This window comes from Barbus barbus (genome assembly GCF_936440315.1).
Source record: "Barbus barbus genome assembly, chromosome: 2".
In the NCBI taxonomy this organism is placed as follows: Eukaryota; Metazoa; Chordata; class Actinopteri; order Cypriniformes; family Cyprinidae; genus Barbus; species Barbus barbus.
In genome coordinates, this window is record NC_136730.1 from 18,724,672 (window position 1) to 18,751,475 (window position 26,804).

Below are 26,804 nucleotides of genomic sequence, written 5' to 3' on the forward strand. Positions count from 1 at the left end.
ATGGCTCTGAAACTGGAGTGGGTAGTTTTTACAGTCACATCTTTTATACTGGATCATCTGCTTGATTAAAGTTATTATCACACAATCAGTGCACAAAAAAAAGTATTAAAATGAGGGACGTTTATTTTTGTACTTTATTTTTCGCTTAAATAATGCATTCATTGAAGCCATCAGTTTGGACTTCATATGCATTCAGCCTGTTGCTGCAATGGTGTTGGCTTTACCCTCTTTTGAGTATGTGGTCATATGTGTTCTATTTTGGAGAAAGCACTTTCATTTGTGGACTTTTCTCTCACAACCTGGAGTTACACAAGTGATATGTCTACGCTTAAACCATTGCTTACTATGGCAGTGTGTTTCCATCTCACAGTGAAACATTTAAAAAGTAATTGTGACTTAAAGACAGTGTAAAATAAACGCTCAGTTATGAGAAATAAAGCACTCTGAGCTACATTGTGGCTTGAAATACCTTTTAAAAGTTTTTATTTGAAAGAAAGAAATACATACTTTTATTCAGCAAGAACACATTCAAATTATTAAAAGACTATAAATAAATTTACATAAAAATAAAATAAAATATAAAATAAATACATAAAATTAATTTTTACTTTTTTTCCATCAAAGAATCGTGAAAAGTAGGTGTCATGGTATCAATTAAGCTGCACAACTGTTTTTAATATCAACCAAATCAGCCCATTTGTATCATTTCTGAGGAATCATGTGACACTGAAGACTGAAGTAAAGGTTGCTGAAAATCCAGCTTTGTCTTTACAGGAATAAATACAATTTTTAAATACATTAATAATCTTCCACAATCATACTGTTTTGCTGTATTTTTGATCAAATAAATGCAGCCTTGCTCAGCATATTAGTCCTTAGACATTTACAACATTTTTTAGAGATATTGATGTAATTATATTGTCAATTTCAATTTGTTTTTCAATGAATGGCTTCTGTTCTTAGAGTATCTGTGACTGAATTACAGTCCTGAAGCTTTCAGGACAACAGTGGTATACGTCAACAGGTCTGAGGATACTCTGTTCATTGTGCATTATTACGGCAAAGAGTAATGAATATGCATAACTGTTTCTTTACAATGACATGCATGGACAAAATGCTTTTGATTCACACATCCTGCTTTACACTGGCCTACTCAAAACAGAAAAGAGAAAAACATTTATTCCAAACCCTCATCCAGTAATTTAACATCCCAATCCATGCAATTCCAACTCAACCTTTCCTCCTCTCACCAAGTGCTTTGCTGATTAGCAAAGACCTGAAGGAAGACTCCAGCATGAACCAATCATTTTAACACAAGAAATTAACATGCATGACATTTGCATACAGTAAGACAATCAAACGGGCAGTGAAATGAGCTTTGTGAATACCAAGCAAGATTCTGATTCCCTAGATGTCATGCTCCATAAGCATGCATCCACACTGCCCTCCAGCCCAAGCAAACAGGACACACGCTCACATACACAAACTGACAATTACAGGGGAACAAAGAAACTGAGCAAATTTACAGAAGAGAAAGACAGCCTTGACACACAATCTTCAAGACAACAGCAGCCTTCATTTCTTTACTCACTTTCCCACTAAAACAGAAATAAAGTAAAAGGAAACAATCAATCAGAGCTTCTGCTGTCTATGACAGATAATAGATGCAAACTACTCACCTGTGGGCCAAGAGAAAAGAGGAGTTCCTATAGTTTAGGAAACATTCCTGCACTTATGATATAAATATTTAGTATCTTCCCTATTAAGTTATCATGTAAAGCTACTAAAAATGAACAATATGTTGTGGAAAACTGAACTGCCATGAAATGTCATGAATAGAATAGAATAGAATATAATAGAATAGACACATGCCTAAGTGCTAGAGATGTCTGTATGTCAATACCAGAAATGTTAAATATAGGCCTAGCTATTCAAGGTTACAGTTGATCATAAATCAGAGAATATGAAACTGCACAGCTCACAGGTTCTGCTTTAATCTTTCTACTTAGTTCATTCACTGTCTGTACATCATCTTAACCTTCATTAATGTCTAGCTGAAAGTTATTTATTGTAGGCTATTCGGTTTTATTTTACATTGCAATTTTTATTAGTAGCCTACTAGCACCTTATTTGTATTTAATTATATTTATTTTATATCACTTTGTGTGTGTGTGTGTGTGTGCATATTGATGCTTTGCCAGTATTGCATGCAGTAATTTGACATTGAAAGCTGATGACAAGGAAATTGATGTTCTGATAAAAACACACACACAACACTTTAACGTAGGCCCTACTTATAATATTAAATAAATCAAAGTATACACCTAGCACTTCTCAAAGATCAAAGGCAATGTCATGTCATGATTGACTCTATAGATTACCCTTGATTAATTCATATCAGAAATAACGCTCAATCTACTCCTATCACATGCGAAGATATATTTTAACAAGGTTTCAAACTGCTCCGACACAATATGAAATACGACTAGAACTGCATTGCCATATTCCACATCCAAAATGCAAAGCACGTGGTAATAATGTCTCCTATAAGTGAACTTCCCGTTAACATAAAACATTTTTCAGTGTCTGAAAACAGCATGAAACTCTAATATAACGTCAGCAAGCGCGTGGAACTCTCCATTCACAAAATCGGTTCATGCTTCAGTATATAACATCTACATGTATGCAAACACACCCACCCTAGTCGCATCTACAGCTGTAAACACAACCGCTACAACCGCTAAAGAAACGCGTCTAAACACGACTGCAATATGATTAAGTTCACCGTCAATCGCGCTGACCAAGTGACCCAATACTGCGAGGTTCCCGGAGAGAAATCATACACTTACCGACAATAGCGAGCAGGAGTATTCCGAGTGAGCATGGAGCCTGGCGGCGCCGTCCGGAAGCCATTTAATCACATTGAAAATTAGACGAGATGCAAAAGAAGAAGGTGAAGCAAAAGCGAAGACAAGGATGGGAAAGCGGGAAAGCAGTAAATCAGTTCCTCTCGATCCAAACTACAGCCGGTGGCTCCAGCATACTTGCGCCATTTTACACATCTTTCGAGGAATGTGTCAGCAGCAGCATCTCGTGCTCTCTCCTCCTCGCGACCAGCACACGCGCTCATCCACCTTCCTGAGCGCACTCACACACCCCACTGCGCGCTCTCTCTCCTTAATAGAACAAAAGACACGGTCTCTAAACAGACAGCTAGAAGAAGGTAGCCTGTATGTGTGCAGGGCATAAAAATGATCGTTTATAAAATACTTATATTTTATAATATAAAGGCCACAACTGAACAAAGACTGTCAGGGTGACAGTCAACAGTGATGGAATGAAGTACAATTAATCCTCAGATGATGATAGTAATAATAATTATAATAATAGCCAAATAATAATAACTTCAGTTAGTGGAATGTTTAATAACATGTTTGTACATTTTTGTGGGAAAAAAAGCATAAACGTTTACTAAATCATTTATTTTTAAAGAAAGATTAAGGAAATAATTATCCTTCTTGAAGTTTAAAAAGATAATTTAAAAACTGTATTTGTTGGAAATAATATTTAGCTGTATTTAAAACTTCTTGAAATTTCAGGCACAGGGCAACTGCAATGAAAGAGTGCCATCTATTGACTGTTCAGCATACGATGAACAATGTCATGGTTTGCCCAATCTTTTCATATACAGGTCCTTTTCAAAAAATTAGCATATTGTGATAAAGTTCATTATTTTCTGTAATGTACTGATAAACATTAGACTTTCATATGTTTTAGATTCATTACAACACAACTGAAGTAGTTCAAGCCTTTTATTGTTTTAATATTGATGATTTTGGCATACAGCTCATGAAAACCCAAAATTCTCAAAAAGAATTAGCATATTTCATCCGACCAATAAAAGAAAAGTGTTTTTAATACAAAAAAAAAAAAAAAAAAGTCAACCTTCAAATAATTATGTTCAGTTATGCACTCAATACTTGGTCGGGAATCCTTTTGCAGAAATGACTGCTTCAATGCGGCGTGGCATGGAGGCAATCAGCCTGTGGCACTGCTGAGGTGTTATGGAGGCCCAGGATGCTTCGATAGCGGCCTTAAGCTCATCCAGAGTGTTGGGTCTTGCGTCTCTCAACTTTCTCTTCACAATATCCCACAGATTCTCTATGGGGTTCAGGTCAGGAGAGTTGGCAGGCCAATTGAGCACAGTAATACCATGGTCAGTAAACCATTTACCAGTGGTTTTGGCACTGTGAGCAGGTGCCAGGTCGTGCTGAAAAATGAAATCATCTCCATCTCCATAAAGCTTTTCAGCAGATGGAAGCATGAAGTGCTCCAAAATCTCCTGATAGCTAGCTGCATTGACCCTGCCCTTGATAAAACACAGTGGACCAACACCAGCAGCTGACATGGCACCCCAGACCATCACTGACTGTGGGTACTTGACACTGGACTTCAGGCATTTTGGCATTTCCCTCTCCCCAGTCTTCCTCCAGACTCTGGCACCTTGATTTCCGAATGACATGCAAAATTTGCTTTCATCCAAAAAAAGTACTTTGGACCACTGAGCAACAGTCCAGTGCTGCTTCTCTGTAGCCCAGGTCAGGCGCTTCTGCCGCTGTTTCTGGTTCAAAAGTGGCTTGACCTGGGGAATGCGCCACCTGTAGCCCATTTCCTGCACACGCCTGTACACGGTGGCTCTGGATGTTTCTACTCCAGACTCAGTCCACTGCTTCCGCAGGTCCCCCAAGGTCTGGAATCGGTCCTTCTCCACAATCTTCCTCAGGGTCCGGTCACCTCTTCTCGTTGTGCTGCGTTTTCTGCCACACTTTTTCCTTCCCACAGACTTCCCACTGAGGTGCCTTGATACAGCACTCTGGGAACAGCCTATTCGTTCAGAAATTTCTTTCTGTGTCTTACCCTCTTGCTTGAGGGTGTCAATGATGGCCTTCTGGACAGCAGTCAGGTCGGCAGTCTTACCCATGATTGCGGTTTTGAGTAATGAACCAGGCTGGGAGTTTTTAAAAGCCTCAGGAATCTTTTGCAGGTGTTTAGAGTTAATTAGTTGATTCAGATGATTAGGTTAATAGCTCGTTTAGAGAACCTTTTCATGATATGCTAATTTTTTGAGATAGGAATTTTGGGTTTTCATGAGCTGTATGCCAAAATCATCAATATTAAAACAATAAAAGGTTTGAACTACTTCAGTTGTGTTGTAATGAATCTAAAATATATGAAAGTCTAATGTTTATCAGTACATTACAGAAAATAATGAACTTTATCACAATATGCTAATTTTTTGAAAAGGACCTGTATAGCCCCTCAGCCCCATCAGTTAGGTTCAAGCACACCTTCAATCATACCAAATATTATTTAATAGTATTCTTAATATCATTAATCATTTTAATAATGAAACAAATAAAAACAGATGAAAAAGACTCACCAAGCCTCAACCAAAAAAAAATAATAAATAAATGACAAAACGTGCACACATTACTTAAGTTTCTGTGTGATAGTAAACCTTATTTATTACAAATTTCAAGAACCTGTTTCCTTTACTGACATTTACATACATTTTCTTGTAAAAGTGACTGGAGATTTAAAAAATATATACTATGTATTTCATAGGGTCTATCCATGTGAAAACGCATAATTCTTAACAGAAAATACATGCAGCTCACATTTGAAGCAATGGGATATAAACGAATGAGACAAAATCTTTTTTATTATTAAGATGTTTATTTACATAGTACAAGTTTGCAGAGACTTTGCTGCTGCAAATCTCACAGAGACAGTGACAGAGGAAGAACATAAACATTATAATATCATATTGTCCTCCCACTGCATCCATCCTTCATCAAACTCTACCCTTCACAGCTCACGTACATGATATAATTGAGTACTAACATTTGATCAGTCATCAGATATAATTTCACTGCATCAATTATTCATAGGGCACATTTGTTCCAGTTAAAAAGATTAGATCCAATCTAAGTGAGTAAATTGACACTTTTGTAAATATTCCGTCTATGAAAAACTGATGCCACAGCGTGGGAAATAAGACCTACAAATCATAGTGCTGTGCAGTATAACATTTCTATAGGGGAGTCAAACAATATTGCCGTCTCAGAAATAGAAACTGAATGGTCAGTGAAAGCTCCTTCACCTGTGTCTTAAAATCCCTTACAATCTTTAGATTTGATTTTACAAAGAAGGCCATGAGAGCATACAGACAAATAACAGATGGACACATGCTGTAATCATACTGGGTTAGTGTAGTTTTGTGTGTGCTGAGACTGATGTTGTGTCTCTCACATTTAACCGACAGAGGTCAGGGACTATACTGCTGCTGGTGTTACACAAATGTGTCCACAGTATGTGTGCTGAGAATCTCAGAAAAGCACAGGTCTGCTGGTTTGGGGCGGGGGGGATACAAAAATGAATTCTCACATCACAGGAAAAGAAAGGTCACCACAAAGCACCAGAGAAAACAGCTGTTAGAATACATGATTTCTTTAAAAAAATGCCTGTGCATCAGTGTTACTATTTGTTGTTGCTTTTCCCCTCCCCTGTCATTATAGCCGTCACTTTCCAGGAGGACTGGTGAGGTTTTCATGCACACTCCTCTGGATTATACGCACTGATTATACGCACAGTATAAAAACGGCCCATATGCAACCATGTGTCTGTTTTGAGAGGTATGGCTTGACAGGGGAACATTCTGATCATCTGAACTCTCATTTCATGCATTTTGCTATACACCTCTCTGCAAAAAGATTTATCCACACAAATGACAACCTTTCCATACTTAATATAGTTAAGCAAAATCCAGCCTGATGCTTCAAAATGAGGTAAAATGAGACAATCAACTCAGAAAACTGCTGCCAAACACGATGATCAAAACTTCTGAATCCTTTACACGTATGTGCCATGTTTAACTGCAATTAAATTAACAAGCAGCAAATGAGGTATCTGAATTAGAACTTATCCTGAAGGGCTGTTTCTGAACAATTAAATGCATATCTGAGAGTGACCAGACATCTGCTGACCCTGGCAAAACCACAATTTCCTTATTTTTAGATATAACAAGAGGTTTTATTTGCCCCACACATTCCTAATGCTGAAGGTGGGATGTGCTAAACGCTGTAATCTAACATATAAGACAACAAACACATCAGAACAGAACAAAAAATATTTTTGTGGCAACGAAACAACCAATTTTTGCAGTTTAAATGGATCCCTTACCCAAAAATTAAAAGTCTGCTACAAGATATTTTTTTGTCCATATAATGAAAGTCAATAGGTCTCAATGTTGTTTTGGAAACATTCTTCAGAATATCTTCTTTTTTTGTCATGAGGTTATATGAATAATGACAGAATTTTCATTTTCGGGTGAAAATGTCCTATTAACACAGAACTGACATGAAGCATATTGAACAAATATGTTATAATCTCAGTAAAAGCATTGACTCTTGTTGTTGTTGTTGCTGCTGTGGACTAGCCACTGTACATTTAGAAGTGTGACAAACGACGACATGTGAGTTGCTTAAAAAGCAGCCAGAGTAATTCAGACATTCATCATCTTAATTTCCTACATGATCAGCCCTGAGTTTGGCCTGCTGTACATACAAAAACTGGAATGTTTAAAAGACCATCTTAAAAGTAACCTAGTCTTGCTCTAGCACCAAAGCACTATTCAGTGAAGTTATTGAAAATCAGCTGAATTGTGGCAATGACTGAGACTGACTAGACTGAGAGTTGTTGTTGGCATCATGGGCAGTCCTGTCAATGACCTGAAGTACGACGGCAGGATTTTTGACGTTTCTTTTCCAAAATAACAGCGTTAACATAAAAGAAACTACTTTAAATAAGCGTTTACAATGCATAAAAAGGAAGCGCAACAGATAAGATCCTGCTCTCAGCAGCAATACAACATGTTTTTGCATGGAGGACAACATTTATTTACAGTTCCAGATGAACTCTAAATGGTGACAGACGCGTGCTCTAAGGACAAAGAATATGGTATGGGACAAGGCCTGTCTGAGAGATGGAGGCTATTTCCTAGTTTGGCTGAAAATGTTCTTCTCAGACTCCCTGCGTAGAAGTTCCTGAGAAATAGAGATGACTGGCATGTCAACAGGTAGATCTTATGGACACAAACCTTGAGGTCTTTAGTTAAACCATGTGGGTTAGCCTTCAGTTGTGTTTATATCCCTTCATCTGAAGTGTATATTGCAGAAAGTTTTGTTTTCCATAGCAAAGGACTACACAAGCAGATGACCACATGCTTGAACACAGGCTAATAATCAGAGACAAAAGTTTCAGTAACCATTACACAAGAATACAGACACAGAGTAAGAAGGGCAGTAGATTCTGCTAATATCCAAAGGCTATGAATCAGACGGCTCAAAATCCGCCCATAAGAAGTTGCCTTCTTAACTATAATCATAAAATCACACAGAAAAAAACAATCCTGTAAAGAAATGAGGTAGTGCTGTTGACTGAGAAAAACTTGGAGCATGAATCAGTGTGATGTGTTTTTACAAGTACACTCAGAGTTGAAATGATAGAAAATGTACATGGATTCTTAGTGTTCCTTTTGTATTGTTTTCCTTCATCATTATTTTTTTTTTCTACATGTATTTGATACAGCAATCATGTATGTACAAATGCACCTTGAATTTGAGACTCCTGAGACACTACGCTCCAGTCAGGGAATGTGTGTTTTTATTTATTTGTACTGTATTCGAGTTTGTTTGCACATGTATGTATGCGAAAGTGTAAGTTAAAGAGAGTTTCCCTGAAAATGAAAATTCTGTCATTTACTCACCCTCAAGTTCTTCCACACCTGTATGATTTTCATTCTTCTGCAGAAAACAAACAATATTTTTGTCCATGCACAGGTTTGGAGCAACGTGCGGGAGAGTAAATGACAAAATGTTAATTTATGGGTGGACAATCCATTTAAAAACCAGGATAGGCGGAACTAAAAAAATGGTGCTAATTTTCTGCAACAACCGTTTTAAGCACAGATCTCTGTGTGTGTGTGTGTGTGTGTGTGTGTGTGTTTATGTGTGGTGACCCTGAGACAGCAGGAGGTGGTACTTTGTGGCAGGGTTATTTTCTCTCACAAGATCTCCACCCGTTGGCACTGATCTCGGACCGATCCATGACGTTAGTCCCGTGAATGAGTTCTGTTTCCTTGTGTAGGCTGATTTCAGGATCCTTCGACTTCACCTCCAAGTACGAACACTCTTGACTTCACGTGTGCATGTAAACATATAAACCACTTCAGCACATTCCGCACATGCACACAAAGAGGGGTTAAAGTGTGCCACTGATATGCCCTAAAATGCATATCGATGGATCCTAGTGCTAAAAAAATATTCTATATGTACATACATATAAAATAATGGAACCAAAAGGTTGCAATAAAACAGCCGAGAGAAGAGGTGTGCGTGGCTATGAGAAAACTTCAACTTCTCCAGCAGGAAGGTGCCACTCGTTGGTCTCCTCTGTTGGCTTTCTCTGTCCCAGAACTTTGGGAACACCATTTGTTACGCTTTCCTTCCTTCCAGCTTAGGGGTACACATAGTTATGCGCCCCTGAGGTAGAATGGACAAGGCCAGAGCTGGCGAAGGATGAGGGGGAAGCGGGGAGACCTGGTGAGGGCAGAACCTTTCCTGTGGGGCACAGTCTGTGGGCCCCGTTCTTGAGGGTCTCTGAACGAAGGGGTTTGGACGAGTGGAAACCATTGGTAAGCCCCACTCCTTGGTTTTTGGCACCGCCCATTGTTGGCTGGCTGAGCCCACTCTCAAATGGTCCATTGTGATTGGACAGTACTTCTGAGGTGTGGTTGCTGGGGGTCGGAGATGGAGATTGAGTCTCATGGTTGTCCTCGCTGTGGGCATAAGGTGGATGCGGGTTTGATGGCGTCACCTTCTCTCCAGGAGAAGGGTGCTTGGAAAATGGAGACTCGAGAGAGAGCTCCATGTCGCTTTGTGGACCCTGGTCAGCCGTCGTGTTTGACAGCTGTGAATGTACGATGACTTCAGCCTCCACCTGGTTCTTGCTGAGGGAATACAGCCTCTCCACATGCCCGCTCTGAAAATAGAGCACAACACAAGAAAACACAACTCTTCAAATGGAGTTTTATTTATAATATAGTTCTAGTTCTTTTTTAAAATGTTGGAATAGGTTATATAAAATAGTTAACAGACCTCTCATTAAGAACTTTATATTTTTCACAATACATGTAGGGAGATTTTGAATCACTTATAGTTTATTTTTTAATCAAAGAACTGGCATGCTATGCAAATTCATTTGATCAAATTAATCACAGTGAATTATATATATATTAATATTTGCTGAAAAAAGCTCACATTTTTTCTTCTTCAATAATTAATTGCACTAAATCAATGTGTGAAACTTACAGGTCTAAAATAAACACTGAATTATACGGTGAAAATTGGACATCGTGGGTATGGAAGGTGGATAATCACAAACTAAAATGTTAATGAATTTGTGAGGTACACATTTCAGCACTTTTTCATCATAAGTGGGAACACCGATTTTTAAAAATGTCAACAGGGAAATAAAACCATGATACTATGAGGAGAGATAGATAAAGGTGTAATTTTATGTGTTAGCTTCCTGCTGCTCCACCATATCTGAGGAGATTCGGAAGGACAGTAATTGGTAAATGGTGTGCAGACTTCAGCTTTTCATTTCAAGTGTCACATACTAATTAGCTGTGTGTCTTCCCCACTGTCTGCTTAATGGTAATTACTTTCTCTGTACAGTTCCCGTCTGTGTGAGGCACAATCTATCAGCCCCATCCCCCATCATTCACATTCATAAACGCACATTTTTTAAGATAAAGATCCAAAATCTGTTATGCGACTTCTGTATTTCTATACTGCCTTAGTCACTCGCCATCATTCACAGGCGTTTCTACACTCTTTTGGCTCACCTTACTGTTGTCTGATGGCGGTCCTTCAAGAGCTCCATTGATGAGAGCAGAAGAATCTTCGGTTATAGTATCTCTGTATCTGGTGATCCTATTGGCCCAGTTCCGACTAACAGATCCATTCCAGGCTGGCTGTGTTTGGAGCAGAAAGAGGAAACTGAAAAATTGAAAATACTAAAAAATGAAAGCATTTTCATTGATCAACATCTTTTTTTCAAGACCAACAAGGATGCATGGTTGGGCAAATGGTTCTATGGAACATCAAAATATTGTACTGTAGGTGCTGGCACAATTAACTACGTATACAGCAATGCTCACCTTGGATTCTGCAGGGGCATCATCAGCGCCTCCTATGTTAGCCATGAGACTCTGTTCCTCAGTGAGGTCTGTGAGGGGTTTGTTGGGGTCTTGTGCACTAGAGGGCATGAGGGTTTCCAGTTCATGGCAGTCACTGCAGTCAGGCGCAGTAGCAGGCACTGTACGGGCACCCTTCCTGTACTGAGGACTCAGAGAACTCGAGTCAAGTCCACCTGGCACATCTCTAAAAGTGACAAGAGGGGATGATCATTAAACAATCGCATATTGTCTTTTTTATAATGCTAAATTGAAAACAAGTGGTGTACACTTCTGTAAGGTCTCAGCATAGGAATGCATGTCCCTGAGGTACGACTCTGTGGTATTAATGTAATATACATCTGACATACAGTACAAAGCACACAGTGTAACAGCTCTCAGTTCTCTTATTAAACCTATTCTGAAAAAAAGTCAAAATTTTACAAAGAGTACATTTAGTAAAAAAAAAAAAGAGAAAGAAATTTAGCAAGGATACATTTAATTGACCGAAAGTGACATTAAAGACATTTATAATGCCACAAAAATAATAATGCCGCAATTCTTTCTATTCATCAAAGGATCCTGAACAAAATTGATCATGGTTTCCACAAAAATATTAAGAAGTACAACTGTTTTATTATAACGTTGATGATATATATATATATATATATATATATATATATATTAAATTGTTCAACACATCTTGTTAAATGTAAATTTATGTGGTTAAATTATCAATGTATTCCAACCTGTGATATTAAAAGATTTGTAATATCACCAATCAAATAAGTAATCAAATACATTACCCTTCTATATTCCCTTATTGTACATGGTGAATGTTAAAGAAACAGTCCTTTTATCTAATGAGCTTGGTCGCAGTTTCACAGCTGGAGGTTCCACTAAACTCCCCAGCCAAGAGTCTGACGAGTGCATATTAACCCAGCTTCACAAAGCTTGTCAAATCTCCCACCCATTAATGTCAATGTATACTTATGTGAAAGCTTTGAAATGTAAAGGTCACATGTGTATAATGGAGACACTGTGCTCTATTCAGCCTCTGTTAACCAATAATCGCTGCAGCTGACCACAATTCTCAGAAGAAGGTGAAATGAGTTTGGTTCTATCATTCTCTAAATGCAAAAGCCCAGCAGACTCAATCTGCCTCTGTGGCTGTTCATTAAACCAGAAGAGGTCTAATAGAGCAAGAGCAATCAGCCATGACTCTCTGTCATTCAGCTCTCAATACCTCACATCTGCCACATCTGCTTCAGACACACACACGCTTGCACACACACTGTGTGATTGAGAGTTGTTATTCACCCATGTCTCATTCCAGATTGAAGGAACATCCAAAAGGTCCTTGAAACTTTCAAAATTTGAATATAATTTGGGGAGGCTTTTCACTGCAGCTCGTTTGTCATTAAAAGCCTTCGGGGGAAAAATGTCTGCCTAAGCTGTAATTGTTGCAGAATTTTTCTGTGTTGAAGGAATAAATCATTTAACAATAAAAAGACATTTTAAGAGTCAGTGGGTTCCTATTCAGTGATAGACAGTGTTATTTTAGTATTATTAATATACTATTATAGTATTTATCATTTTGAATGAGCTTTTATATATATATATGTATATATATATTTTTTTTTTTTCAGTCTTCATATTAATGTTAGTTTAAGGTTTTAATTTTAGTTCTAATTTTATCATGTGCAGTATCATCTTTATTATTTGTTTGTTTTTATACTTCTATATTGCTTTAACTTATTTGTCAAGGCAAAGTTTCATTTTTCATTTTCATTTTTATTTCAGCTTTACTTCAATTACAGAAAAATAATTTTAGTTAGAATTTTATTATCATTTAGTTAATGATAACAAAACTGGCCCAATGTCGTTTCAAACACTGACTTCTATTGTATGGACAGAAGCAGAAGAAACATTCTTAAAAATACATTTTGTTCCACACAATAAAGTCATACAGATGAATCATGACAGAATTTTCAATTTTGGGTGAACCATTTATAACTAATGGAGCAATCTAAATGTGTGGAAGTTTAAACAGGAGAATACCGTGTTTTTCCATTGCGGAAACTGACACACATGCAGAGCAGGATGCAGAGCAGACCAAGACACACTCCAACTATGATACCAGTCACAGCATGGATATCCAGCTCTGTAGGAGAGTGATACAGTGAAAGAGAGAGAAGGAGGCAGGAGGAAAAAACAGACAGAGAAAGACAGCAGAGTGGAAATAGCAAAAGAGAGAATGCATGACAGAAGTTTAGAAATCAGTCAGCGAGTAATTATACATAATTAAACTTCATAGTAATTCAATACAATTGAATTATGCTTAAGCATAATAATGAAATATTAATTATAACACAATGTGTTATATTAATTATAAGTCATTATATGACTGGTGTATGTAAGTCTGTGTGAATTTCTGTGGCCAACTCCCCACAGACGGTGTGTGTGTATGAGGCTGGACTGAATCACTTCACACTCCCTGTGGGAGTGCTATTAATTGAGTGTCAGTGATGGGCAGAGGCAGATGGCAGTCTCTACACACACACACACCTGTGATGCCTCATGCAGATTCAGAGAAACTTAACTGGCATTATAAACAAGGGTTTTCTTTGCCAAAGCAATAGAAAATATTTCGATCATGACAACTCTCGGAAGATTTTAGCATGGTGATGGATATGACAATGTTAATGTATTTGGTCTTGGTGGAATAGATCTATGCTGCTGCTGAATTACTGCTTCTGTTGGTTATTGCTGTAATTGTAGATTATTGTTGCTGTTGCAAACAAGTACAGGAACTTGCTACTGCCAATGCATATGGCGATATAGTGCCGTGAGTATTTAAGACATACTGCTGCTGCACAAATAGCAAATAAAATAACCCGTAGCAGATCTATACAGGTGGAGCTGGGGAAGCTGGAGGGTTTCAGAGTAACTGAACCATGCTGCAGGAATCTCAAGTGAATGCTAGCCAGCCATTTAAATGCAAGGCAGTAAGCTCATTAGCTGCATATGCAGCATGAACCAATAAGCTTGTGCCAAGTCGTTTAACTCTCTGAATATCATCAGTTACTTTAACAACACGTCAGCCTGTGCCATCTAGAGTTTCATGACTGAACTATATATTATATACACATAAAGATACATAAAAGCACAAATCAGTGATACTTGCAGGTTCATGTTTGTGAGCTACAAGCTTCCATTTTCTGATATCAAATGTTCACATATCAGTCAGATTTTCCGCAGTTTAAAGAGTATTGGCCTATGGCAAGGCCATAGGTTTGATTCAGTTGATTGTATACCTTGAATGTGGTGTATGTCTCTTTGGATAAAAGTATCTACTAAAGGCACCCAAAGTGTAAATGTAACTTAAATGTATAAATGTAAAGATTATGAGGTTTCAATTAATAGCTATAGGAGATTGATTCTTTTATATTTCCATTGAAAATCTTTGTGGAGCATTGCTGTATACCGTAGTTAATTGTGCCAGCACCTACAGTACAATATTTTGATGATCTCTCTCTCTCTCGCTCTCTCTCTCTCTCTCTCTCTCTCTCTCTCTCTCTCTCAAGGTCTACAAACCCGATTCCAAAAAAGTTGGGACACTGTACAAATTGTGAATAAAAACAGAATGCAATGATGTGGAAGTTTCAAATTTCAATATTTTATTCAGAATACAACATAGATGACATATCAAATATTTAAACTGAGAAAATGTATCATTTTAAGGGAAAGATAAGTTTATTTTACATTTCATGGCATCAACACATCTCAAAAAAGTTGGGACAAGGCCATGTTTACCACTGTGTGGCATCTCCTCTTCTTTTTATAACAGTCTGCAAACGTCTGGGGACTGAGGAGACAAGTTGCTCAAGTTTAGGAATAGGAATGTTGTTCCATTCTTGTCGAATACAGACTTCTAGTTGCTCAACTGTCTTAGGTCTTATTTGTCACATCTTCCTCTTTATGATGCGCCAAATGTTTTCTATGGGTGAAAGATCTGGACTGCAGGCTGGCCATTTCAGTACCCGGATCCTCCTCCTACGCAGCCATGATGTTGTAATTGATGCAGTATGTGGTCTGGCATTGTCATGTTGGAAAATGCAAGGTCTTCCCTGAAAGAGACAACGTCTGGATGGGAGCATATGTTCTTCTAGAACTTGGATATACCTTTCAGCATTGATGGTGCCTTTCCAGATGTGTAAGCTGCCCATGCCACACGCACTCATGCAACCCCATACCATCAGAGATGCAGGCCTTTGAACTGAGCGCTGATAACAACTTGGGTTGTCCTTGTCCTCTTTAGTTCGGATGACATGGCGTCCCAATTTTCCAAAAAGAACTTCAAATTTTGATTCGTCTGACCACAGAACAGTTTTCCACTTTGCCACAGTCCATTTTAAGTAAGCCTTGGCCCAGAGAAAACGCCTGCGCTTCTGGATCATGTTTAGATATGGCTTCTTTTTTGACCTATAGAATTTTAGCCGGCAACGGCGAATGGCACGGTGGATTGTGTTCCCCGACAATGCTTTCTGGAAGTATTCCTGAGCCCATGTTGTGATTTCCATTACAGTAGCATTCCTGTATGTGATGCAGTGCCGTCTAAGGGCCCGAAGATCACGGGCATCCAGTATGGTTTTCTGGCCTTGACCCTTACGCACAGAGATTGTTCCAGATTCTCTGAATCTTTGGATGATATTATGCACTGTAGATGATGATAACTTCAAACTCTTTGCAATTTTTCTCTGAGAAAATCCTTTCTGATATTACTCCACTATTTTTCGCCGCAGCATTGGGGGAATTGGTGATCCTCTTGCCATCTTGACTTCTGAGAGACACTGCCACTCTGAGAGGCTCTTTTTATACCCAATCATGTTCCCAGTTGACCTAATAACTTGCAAATTGGTGCTCCAGTTGTTCCTTATATGTACATTTAACTTTTCCGGCCTCTTATTGCTACCTGTCCCAACTTTTTTGGAATGTGTAGCTCTCATGAAATCCAAAATGAGCCAATATTTGGCATGACATTTCAAAATGTCTCACTTTCAACATTTGATATGTTATCTATATTCTATTGTGAATAAAATATAAGTTTATGAGATTTGTAAATTATTGCATTCCTTTTTTATTCGTAATTTGTACAGTGTCCCAACTTTTTTGGAATCGGGTTTGTACTTGCACAAAAACAAATTTTCACTGTAAAAACAGTAACAACTTTTTTTAGGATTTTGAAAGTCTCTTATGCTCACAAAGATGCATTTATTTTATGAGAAATACAGTAAAAACAGTAATATATTGAAATATCAGCGTACAACAGGGCTCCCTAGGCTACAACCTTAAGAAAAAATGTGGTATTCACTGCTCCTAAAATGTATAATTGCAGAAAAAATATATAAGTTTGGATTGAATATTAATGGAGCAACAGATTTTGTGTGAAAATAATTAAAATAAAAAGTTGTTTATTTTGTTTAAAAATCTTATAAATGTATGAGGTGGCAAGGGGGGGGGGGGCTTTTACACCACACACAGGGTAAAAGGCACACAGTATTGATACAAATACTTCAGATAAAATAATGTTTTTTTATGTCTAAGTTAATACTTGTTCAAAGCAATCACTTTAGCAAAGTTTGTACTATTTTCTGCTTATTTTGAAAAATAAAAGAATTACTTTTTGTTCAATAAATATACTGTCATTAAAATGTTAATATAAAAAATATATTTTAAAATACAGAAACAAAACATGTTAAGACTCTGAAAGCACTGAAGGAAATCCCATAATATTTGAATATAGATTTACAGTAGTAACAACAAATTATATTTTATTATATGATATGATTAATATCATGTTTTTAATTATGATGGTTTCATTCTAAACATGGTGATTATCTCTAATATGGACACCCAACATAATATATGATATTTACCATCTGAATCTAACCATGTCATGTCAACAAATGGAAAAGTCAGTCATCTATTAATTATCATGTTAATTACTTAGTGCGCCTTTAGCCCCAACAGCAATTGCACTTTTTACCCCAAATACCATACTTTTACATATTCTTTCGTTATTTAAAAAGTGTTGCTTTAATTATCTTAAATAAAACTGAAAATTGTTAAGAAGGCATTTGTCTCAAAATATATGCATTTATAAACATTTGAAAAAACATAAAATATTAGCTCAAGTGCATAGAATCAACTTTGCGCTGATCAGGATCAGAAAAAATATACATGTGCATTTTGAAAAGCGGATGTTTTGAAAAGTGCTATGCCACGTTTTTGTGCCATCTAGTGGTTTAGAGGAAAATAATATCAAAGGTGCCTTTTACCCCGGGGCACCTTTAGCCCTCTTGTACCCTACTGATAAAAGGAAAATAGAAAAGCATTTATTTGAAACAGAAATCTTTTAAGTTTATACATTTCTTTGTTGTTACTTTTGATCAAATTAACGCTGAATAAAACTATTAATTTCTTTAAAAAAAATCTTTCTGACCCCAGCCTTTTGAACAATAGTGTATCTATTTACATAAGAGGTAAAAAAAAACCTAAAAAAAGTAGGGTGATTTTCCATGATGTATTGTTTTAATTCAAAAGTGCAAATCATAAAATGTTTAATCTGATCTATAAATTAAATAAATGAATTAAGACTAACCAAAGCAATACTGCAAAGTTACCATGTAAATGGTGACTACAGAAAAGTAATATAAACCTTGAAGAATAAAATTTGCACACAGATCCTTAAAGGGATCATCAGATGCCCATTTGCCACAAGTTGATAAGATTCTTTAGGTTCTTAATGAAAAGTCTATAACATATTTTGGTTCAAATTTCTCAATAGTAGTGTATAACAACACCCTTTTACCTTGTCAAAATAATCTCTTTTTTCAGCAACCCGTTTTAGTCCATGATCCTTTAAATGCTAATGAGCTCTGCTCACCCCGTCTCTCTTCCGTGGGGTGAAACTGTTTACTTTAGCCGTGGAACTTGCTAACTAACTCGTTATTAGGAAAGGCAATTTGCAAAGATTCATAAAATAAATTTATACTCTGTATTTATTCTTCTGTAGGTGAGGCTGGATCACAAATGATTCGCGCTAACTTAAGTGCATTTAGGTAGAACAGGGGGCCCATTCCCTTCAAAAACAAAATGTAATCCACTGCGTCTTCTGCGACTCAGATATCTGGATTACATAACGACTGCTATGTTCATTATTAGCTTACATCCAACAACATAACACTTCAATCGCTTAGGAGATATTCTTGTCTACTCCAGCTCGGGCGTCGAAACAGTGGCAGACTAATGACAGCTCACTCGGGGGGGGGGGTGTCTAAGGTAAAATGCTAGTGTCGATCAAGAATTGTGGGAGGAGCTGATCCTCCCTATACACAGAATACGCAAGCTGCGTAGGGCCCCCGAAACACTAGGGGGATCTTTAGCATTATAGGGTGGTTGTGTACACACACTGCCAACACACATTTCAGTTCAAACAACTTGTAAAAGTGCATGTCGCATCTGATGACCCCTTTAAAAAATACTATACACTATACAAATAGTGTGAAAACTTTTACACACACATACACACCATATTTCTTTGGAGTATAGACATCTTTCACAGGTGAATATGGTCCCACCCCAACTTCAGTGCAGGCCCCCATCTTAAAATAATAACGTGTCCCACTCATCAGGCCTTGGACCTCTGCACTGGTAACAGAACCTAATAAAAGAGAGTGAGACAAAGAGAGATTTATATGAGACAATAATTCTCATATGAAATACAGCACCATGTGCCGTTTGTAGATTTACCATCATGTGTGAGGTTTATCCACAGTTGATCTGGATGGCTGATGTTGCCACTATAGAGGATCCAGTAGGTCAAAATGACACCATTTGGCTCCAATGGAGGGCGCCAGCTCACCAGAACAGAGTATGAGTCTAGCGCACTCAACTGCATATCCAGAGGAGGAGAGGAGGGTCCTGTGGTAAAAACACATACAAGACACCAAAAAAGGAAAGGGGAAGCATATTAAGAATGTTTTTATACTGAATCATCTGAATGAGACACAATCTTCAAAATGAATTGTACATTAATAAAAAAAAACAAAAAAACTCCTTTACCCATTATTTTAGAGTACTCCTACTTAAAAGGGACATTGGATGCCCGTTTCCCACAAGTTAGTATGATTCTTTAGGGTTTTCATGAAATGTCTGCAAAATACTTTGGTTAAAATTCATCAATGCTAATGTAAAACAACACCATTTTTTATGTTGTTAAAAACAGCTCTGTTCACAGCAAGCCGTTTCTGTGCATGTCTTTTTAAATGCTAATGAGCTACTGCTCACCCCGCCTTTTCTTCATTTTGTTTTGTGTATTTTGTGGCGCTTTACCATCATAAACAAAACTAATCCACTGCGTCCTCAGTGGCTCTGATGTTGAGAGAAAACGAAGACTCTTATGTTCACTTTTACATCCAATCCAACTACAAAACACCTGCATTGCTTACGAGACATTGCTGTCACTTGAAAGCATGGAGAAAATGGCAGATGGCATACAACTGGCTGAGGGCAGAAATATGCAAATAGGGGACAGTCCATCAGCAATCATGGGCGGGGCCTGAAAATCAAAATGTATCGAAAATTGAGGCTTTAGGTTTTTTGGGGATTTAAAAAAAAAGTGAATAGATTTTTATCATTGTAGGTTAGTTGTGTCCACACTCTACGTATATATATATGCAGAGTTGCAGACACCATGTAAAAGTAAATTTTGCATCCGGTGTCCTCTTTAAAGTAATGTGGCATTTACATGGTACGTCAGGGTGCAGTACTTTCAAAAATGCCATGGGAATATTTTGTTGTAAGTGTACTCGGAATGCTCTAATATAACACTAAAATATCATTTGTTTTTATTGCTTTTAAAGTTGCAGATCATGAAAGGGCGTTATCAGATCAATAAATGAAATAATTAAACTAAACTAGCCGACACACTGGTACAATATTTGTTATTGATACATATACCTTGAAAAACAAAACTTGAAGGTGCATAGCTTCAAGTTCAAAAAAAAAATAATCATACGATCAACAAATATTGAGACTTCATTTTGTGTTTTATGTTAAATTTGATTTTGAAAGCAATCTCTATTGCATGCCTGCTCTATTGTATTTGTGTGTGCTGGCTGCTAATGCAACACAAATATCACAAACACACAAAAAAACTGATAAAACAAAAAAGTTTTGGCCACATTTAAAGGTTTGTGATGTTATAATGATCTCAGCATGTGCAGTCTGGAAGATTTGAGGAGATACCATGAGTACAATATCATTTTTTTTTTTTAGAGGCAAAGGTGTTTTGAAGTGCCCACACTTTCTCCCCCCCTCAAGAGTAGATAATGCTGCTCTCAGTTAGGCTGACACTAAATCGCTGTGGCAGCATGCCCCTCCCCCATCACTTGGCTAGACTGACTGACAAGCTGAAAGACTCTTGGCCAACAAGAGGGGCAATTCCATCTGGGCTTTTAATTAAAGCCAATTATCTCCTTACGCCTCTCCCTATTAATCCCCTAACTGTTAACCTAACACAAACACACTGACCCACACAACTCACACACTCACAATACACTCACAAATACGTATTCATTCATCACTTCCCACTCAAAAAAACCCCTACAGATACTCACACTTGCGTGTACACACTATAATTAAAGCTTTCGTTCCTGCACGAACAAACACAAGACACAGTGCGAACCCTGCCAGATTTACCCATGTGATTTACTCATGTGAAAAAGAGAATAAAAGACCATATAACATCTTCATACTTCATAAAACTTTCCTTTTCACATATATTAGGTAGAAAGGTTCTTTTACAGCACTGAAAGAGGCTGCACTCACTGTCTGGAAGTGTGGACTCTTCCACTGTGCTGCTGAAAGGGCCACTCATATCAACTCCATTAGACTGCACAGCAATTTCATAGCTGGTGAAGGGCTTTAGTGATTCCAGTAAAATCTCCTGAGAAGAACTGAAAAACAATGAGATACAGAAGAATACAGTAAGAGGACCGGTTGACTCATAAAGGAGTCATTTAGCGCTATCTAGAGCAGTGTGGCTTAAATAAATCATTCAAAAGTTTGGTAAAAAAATAAATTAAAAAAATAATGTTTTTGAAAGAAGTCTCTTATGTTTACCAAGGCTGCATTTATTTGATCAGAAATACAGGAAAACATTAATATTGTGTAATATTATTACCATTTTAAATAATTAGAAAAATAAACAGAAATAAATTTAAACAAATAGAAAAAAGTCTGCTTTAATATATTGTAAAATGTAATTTATTCCTGTGATGGCAAAGCTTAATTTTCAGCATTCATTACAGTCTTCAGTGTCACATGACCCATCTGAAATCATTCTAATATGCTGTTTTGCTGTTCAAAAAACATTTGTTATTATTATCAATGTTAAAAACAGTTTTCTGTGTAAACTGCAATGTTTTTTTTTCCAGGATTCTTTGATGAAAATAATATTTAGTAACATTATAAATGTCTTTACTGTCACTTTTGATTAATGTGTGATCAGTCATTTATCATAAAAAATATAACAAAATATATGTGAGAGAGAAAAAAATGGTAATTTTTTACAAAAAACTTTGGTAATTTTTTAAAGCCAAATGTGACAAATGTCAAAAACACTAAATATTGGCAAACAATTGCTGGACGAATGAATGCTTGAGTAAGAGTGTGCAATAAGTGTGCAATTTATGTGTGCCATAAGTGTTTATTTCACAATAATTGCTTGTGATCTGTCTATACTAGTGGTCACCAAACCATCGAGTGCGATTGGCTGGGAGAGCTTTGTCACTGTCCCAGTAGATCCCGAAAACAGTCAAAGTTCTCCATTTTTGCACTAATTCGTCTGTTATTTTGAGGATCTACTGGGACAGTGATAAAGAAAAGTAAATTGCACCTTAGTTTGTAAACAGGACGTTAACAGAGGCCAGAGATGGGCAGAGCAGCTCACAGTTCACAGTTTAAATTAAATTGGGGTTGTGGGGTTATATTAACATATCACTGAAGGGAACTGGCTGTTTTGAGAAAAGTTTAGATGGCAATGCCATTTTCTTCTTTTACCTCAGTATAAGGTAGCAATTATAAGCACAGCTCTGCTTTGTTTACAGCTGTTCCATAAGTGCCACCTGCTGTCGGAGAGTGAATTTGCGCCTCAATACACTGATCTATATATAATGATTCTATTATAGATCAGTGGCCTCAATCAGTCTGTCTTCTGTTTTTGTTTCATGCAGATATTTTATGAAGCATAACTTCACAAAGCTAAAGTCAGACCATTCTGTTTTTGCTTTAAATCCTGAAATTATACATGATTTCAAATGTCAACAGATATCTTTGTATAAGGCCAGTTTGCTTGTTATAGTATCCATATCGGCCAATTTGCTAGATTAAAAAAAAAAAAACTGAATCTGAATCAGCCATGATCTGTGCATCACTAATTAAAATACAAATTAAAAGGCTAATTAAAATACTAAATAAAACTTCTCAAATTGGAAGTACAATCTGGGATTTCTTTTTCTATCAATTCTTCAATCTTGTCATTCATAAATGCCGAGGTCAGGGATCTTGGGCTTAAAAAATTTGGTGACCACTGGTCTATACATTACCACTATTGTGTATATGCCTGGTACCTGGTATAGTATGAGACCAGCGATGCATTGCGTATTCCTGCGGGGCTGCAGCGTATAGTGTAGTTGATGATTCGCACATTGCTAAAGTGCGGTTTCTCCCAGCGGAGCCAGATAGAGGTGGAACTGTTTGTACGAGCTCTAACGCTGATGGGTGGCAATGGAGGGAGGGAGTCTGTCTTCCGCACTAAGAAAACAATACATACACACACAAATTAATCCGATTTAAATTTACAGGACAGCTAGACATGAACTGATCTCATCACAACCACACGCACCTCGTATGAGCTTCTCTGTTCTGCCCTTCCAGACAGCAGGATAACCCTCAGTCTGTTTATTAAACGCCCAAACTTTCACCTCATACAGCTGATCAGGAGCTGAAACAATCAGGCAAATAAAACTTCACATGCCCTGCATGCTGGTGTAGGCCAGTGTTATTTTAGTATCAATAAGATGAATAATTGATATATAATAATTAGAATATTTTTTTTATACAATTTTCATTTTAGTGATTTTAAACTTTTTTAATATATACTGTATAATTTTTTTAAGCATATTTCAGTTTAAGTTGTAGTTACTACTTAACTAATTAGTGCTAAATGAAAATGAAAAATACTGCTTTGGCAACTAGCTGAAGTAAATCGTTTTATATTTTATTTAATTAACATTTATTTTATTTCAAACAATGAAAATAATTCTTTATGGCTTTAGTTTCAGTTAACTATATTAACCCTGGTGTAGACTGGTCTGTAGAACAAGAATTGCATGAAAAATACTTTCTGAAGTCATGGGCAATCAGCCAATACAGCCAAAGCTGATCTTCAGTTTTTCCTTTCTCATATCCTTTTATAACTGCTGACAGTGACAGAGAGTCCAAAAATACAGTCCTTGCATTTAGCATCAAATGCGCTGCTGTGTAAAAGTGGCTATTATATTATAAATGCAGTTTTCAAGAATATTTGTGTGTGAGAGTATAGTTTATGTGAATAAAGTCACTGCTCAACTCTCACCAAGGCCTGTGACCTCATGGTGTTTAACTCTCTTCCTCAGTTTGATCTGTTGAATTCTCTCATTGATCATAGGCTTCTCCTCACTGGGCAGCTCCTCTCCATCCAGTTCCCGCCAGGAAAGCTTGTAACCGGTGATCTGAGTATGATTGGGTGGTGGCTGCCATGTGACATGAAGGGAATGCATTTTGGCTCTCACTTTGAGCTCAGTGGGAGCAAAGAGCACTGGGAAAAACAACAGAAGGAGTAAGTGAGAACGGCAGTTTGTATTTTGTGTGAGCATTCTGGCAGGGCAGTAAGCACTGGTGCCTCCAGGACAGTTTTAATAAAGTATGCTGAAAATTGCATACAAATTAAAATGGTATTTTAAACATCCATAAAGAAGCCTGCAAGTTTATCCAACTACAATAATTCATGCGGATAGGAATTATTAGATTATTTTATTTTCCCACAAAAAATCCTAATAATTTAGCTTAAAACTAATTGATTTGATTTCATTTTATAAGACGAAATTAAAATAATACATATTTAAAACTAAGATAATATAAATTAAATAATGTAACAATATAATTAAATAAAACAAGTAAAATAATAAATAATTCAAAATGGCTATGGATTGAACAGAAGATACACATATTCATTATCAGATTTTATGATAAAATTAGCATAACATCCATTAGCATTCAAAAGTTTGGGTACAATATGATTTTTGGCAGAGCATAATAATAATACTTTTATTTAGCAGTGACACATTATATTGACCAAAAGGGACAGCAAATACATTTATAATGTTACAAAAGATTCTTATTCTTAAATAAGTGGCAGTTTTTTAAAACTTTCTAAAGTTTCTATGACAATTTCCACAAAAATATTAAGCAGCAGAAATGTTTTCAACAATGATAACAACAATAAATTATTCTTCAGCAAAAAAGCAGCATACTGAAGACTGGAGTAAAGACTACTGAAAATTCAGCTTTACCATCACAAGAATACCTTTAAATTTTTATTTTGTAAAAATATTTCACAATATTACTGTTTTTACTGTGTATGTTTTTTTTAATCTGATTTTTATAAAATGCAGCGTTGAACAGTAATGCATTTAGGACTTTGTACTTGACTATAGATTTGAACTTTGTACCAGGGCAGCAGAGAAGATCTAAACTACACACAAAAAATTACTAGCATGAAGCATGTGGTGACATATGCTTACTTGAGTTTTTCATTTTTGGACTGTGTCTGATAATGCAGTACATGTAGACGTCACAAGAAAATCAATATTTAGTCTGAAGTTTACCAAAAATGTATACAATCTTGGTGATTGCGAGACCAGTGGGGTGGTCAGTGTTGTTTTAGGGGATCAATGGCCCACCGGCCGCCCATTGGAGGCACCACTGCATATAAGTTTAACCTTGTGTGAGTTGAAACTGGTATCAGTGTGCATATAGTGCATCATGTTTATGTGTTTACTCACCCTGAGTAAGGTTTGGTGTGTGGTGCGAGGCCCACTCAGAAGACTGACTGAACCCAGCCCGCGTTCCCGCCGCAATCCGGAGCTGGTACGTCTGATTTGGTTTCAGATCCCTTAGAGTCACCTGCGTCTCATTCCCACCCACTTCCACAGAGTAGATGTGATCCACTGAAGGACACACACACACACACACACAGACACGTGCCAGAAAATGAGTATGCCAGTGAAAATCATTTCTGCAGCTGGCTGATAAAGAAGCACGAACAATGAATGCCTGAATTGAGTTTGCTTCTGTCTCTCATTCTGCGTCACAGGCCATCAGACCGAATCTGTCTATTGTTCCACCTTTATTGCTGTTCATTAAGCATCCAGAGCTCTAATAGAGCAGGAGCAATCAGCCATGTCTTTGTCATTCAGCTCAAAATACCCCAGACATGCTTGCTGCCCTACTAGCAACTACAGATAATGCACAAAGCTACAAATTCAGCAGCCAACATGTATTTATCATGTTTCAAGGTCAAGGTCAAGGTCACATCTTAACCCTATAAATTCTACTCTATCATATTTTATATGCAAACTTCAAAGACCTGTTGTATACAATCTACTACATACCTTTGTCGTCTGATTGATAGGTTGTACTTTTAAGCAAGGTTAAGGCATTTTAGTTTAATTCTAAAAACACCCCCTTATGGTCATGGTAAACATGTCTTTTTACTGTGCCCCACTAATATATGATCATAAAATTAAGCATTTAAATATCTTAAGAGTTACTTGTATAGAGAGAGAGAGAGAGAGAGAGAGAAATTGAGTGACAGTATGATATACTGTCTATTATACTGTTACGATCTTACTAATTTACGTAAGAATCAAAATTTTATCTTACTTTTTGGCTATATGTATATCAGCAACTGCACAAAATTGGATTTTCTGAGCCTTTGAACAAAGTGTATGTTTTTTTTTCTCCTCAAGTATGAGCTCCTATCATGTTATATTAGCCATAAAAGCCTGATGTATCAAATATGATACTCAACAAAAACAAGTTTTTTTTTTTTTTACTATTTTCTGTAAAGGTACAATAAGTTCTTCCATTTAAAAAAAAATGTGATTTGTCTGACTATTACTTCATATGTCTGGCTTTACACGGCTAATACCAACACAATGTCAGTAGGTGGCGCTTACCCTGCTCCAGCGCTCTGTAGTCAATGCGGTAGCGTGTGATGGCTCCTCGGCTCAGCTGTGAGGACAGAGGCAGCCACATGGCTCTAATGTCAGTGGGAGATGTGCTCAGCAGGGACAGCTGTGGAGAAGCGCTGGGAACTGCAGAGAACACAAAGCAA

The 26,804-nt window shown here is 37.0% G+C and overlaps 2 protein-coding genes across 3 annotated transcripts in view; both read right to left on the reverse strand.

Annotated features, from left to right (window-relative positions):
• LOC306881805 (immunoglobulin superfamily DCC subclass member 3-like) overlaps window positions 1-3,132 on the reverse strand; it is a gene marked incomplete at its 3' end in the record, with an annotated part of 76,410 nt that extends 73,278 nt beyond the window's left edge. The window contains exon 1 of the mRNA XM_079436086.1: window positions 2,850-3,132. Coding sequence (XP_079292212.1) covers window positions 2,850-2,913 — 64 coding nt within the window. The 5' untranslated portion in view covers window positions 2,914-3,132. The remainder of the gene's footprint in view (window positions 1-2,849) is intronic.
• Window positions 3,133-5,730: 2,598 nt separating this feature from the next.
• The window catches only part of LOC306878943 (immunoglobulin superfamily DCC subclass member 4-like), an 87,445-nt gene continuing 66,371 nt past the window's right edge, over window positions 5,731-26,804 (reverse strand). The window contains exons 9-20 of one of the 2 annotated variants that reach the window (XM_079431567.1): window positions 26,647-26,784; window positions 25,471-25,635; window positions 24,003-24,224; window positions 23,271-23,369; window positions 22,996-23,179; window positions 21,194-21,321; window positions 19,115-19,285; window positions 18,894-19,025; window positions 13,361-13,463; window positions 11,285-11,507; window positions 10,970-11,098; window positions 5,731-10,101 (exon numbers count right to left, since the gene is read on the reverse strand). In XM_079431567.1, coding sequence (XP_079287693.1) covers window positions 9,577-10,101; window positions 10,970-11,098; window positions 11,285-11,507; window positions 13,361-13,463; window positions 18,894-19,025; window positions 19,115-19,285; window positions 21,194-21,321; window positions 22,996-23,179; window positions 23,271-23,369; window positions 24,003-24,224; window positions 25,471-25,635; window positions 26,647-26,784 — 2,219 coding nt within the window. In that variant the 3' untranslated portion in view covers window positions 5,731-9,576. The remainder of the gene's footprint in view (window positions 10,102-10,969; window positions 11,099-11,284; window positions 11,508-13,360; window positions 13,464-18,893; window positions 19,026-19,114; window positions 19,286-21,193; window positions 21,322-22,995; window positions 23,180-23,270; window positions 23,370-24,002; window positions 24,225-25,470; window positions 25,636-26,646; window positions 26,785-26,804) is intronic. The other variant, XM_079431568.1, reaches the window with a different exon arrangement.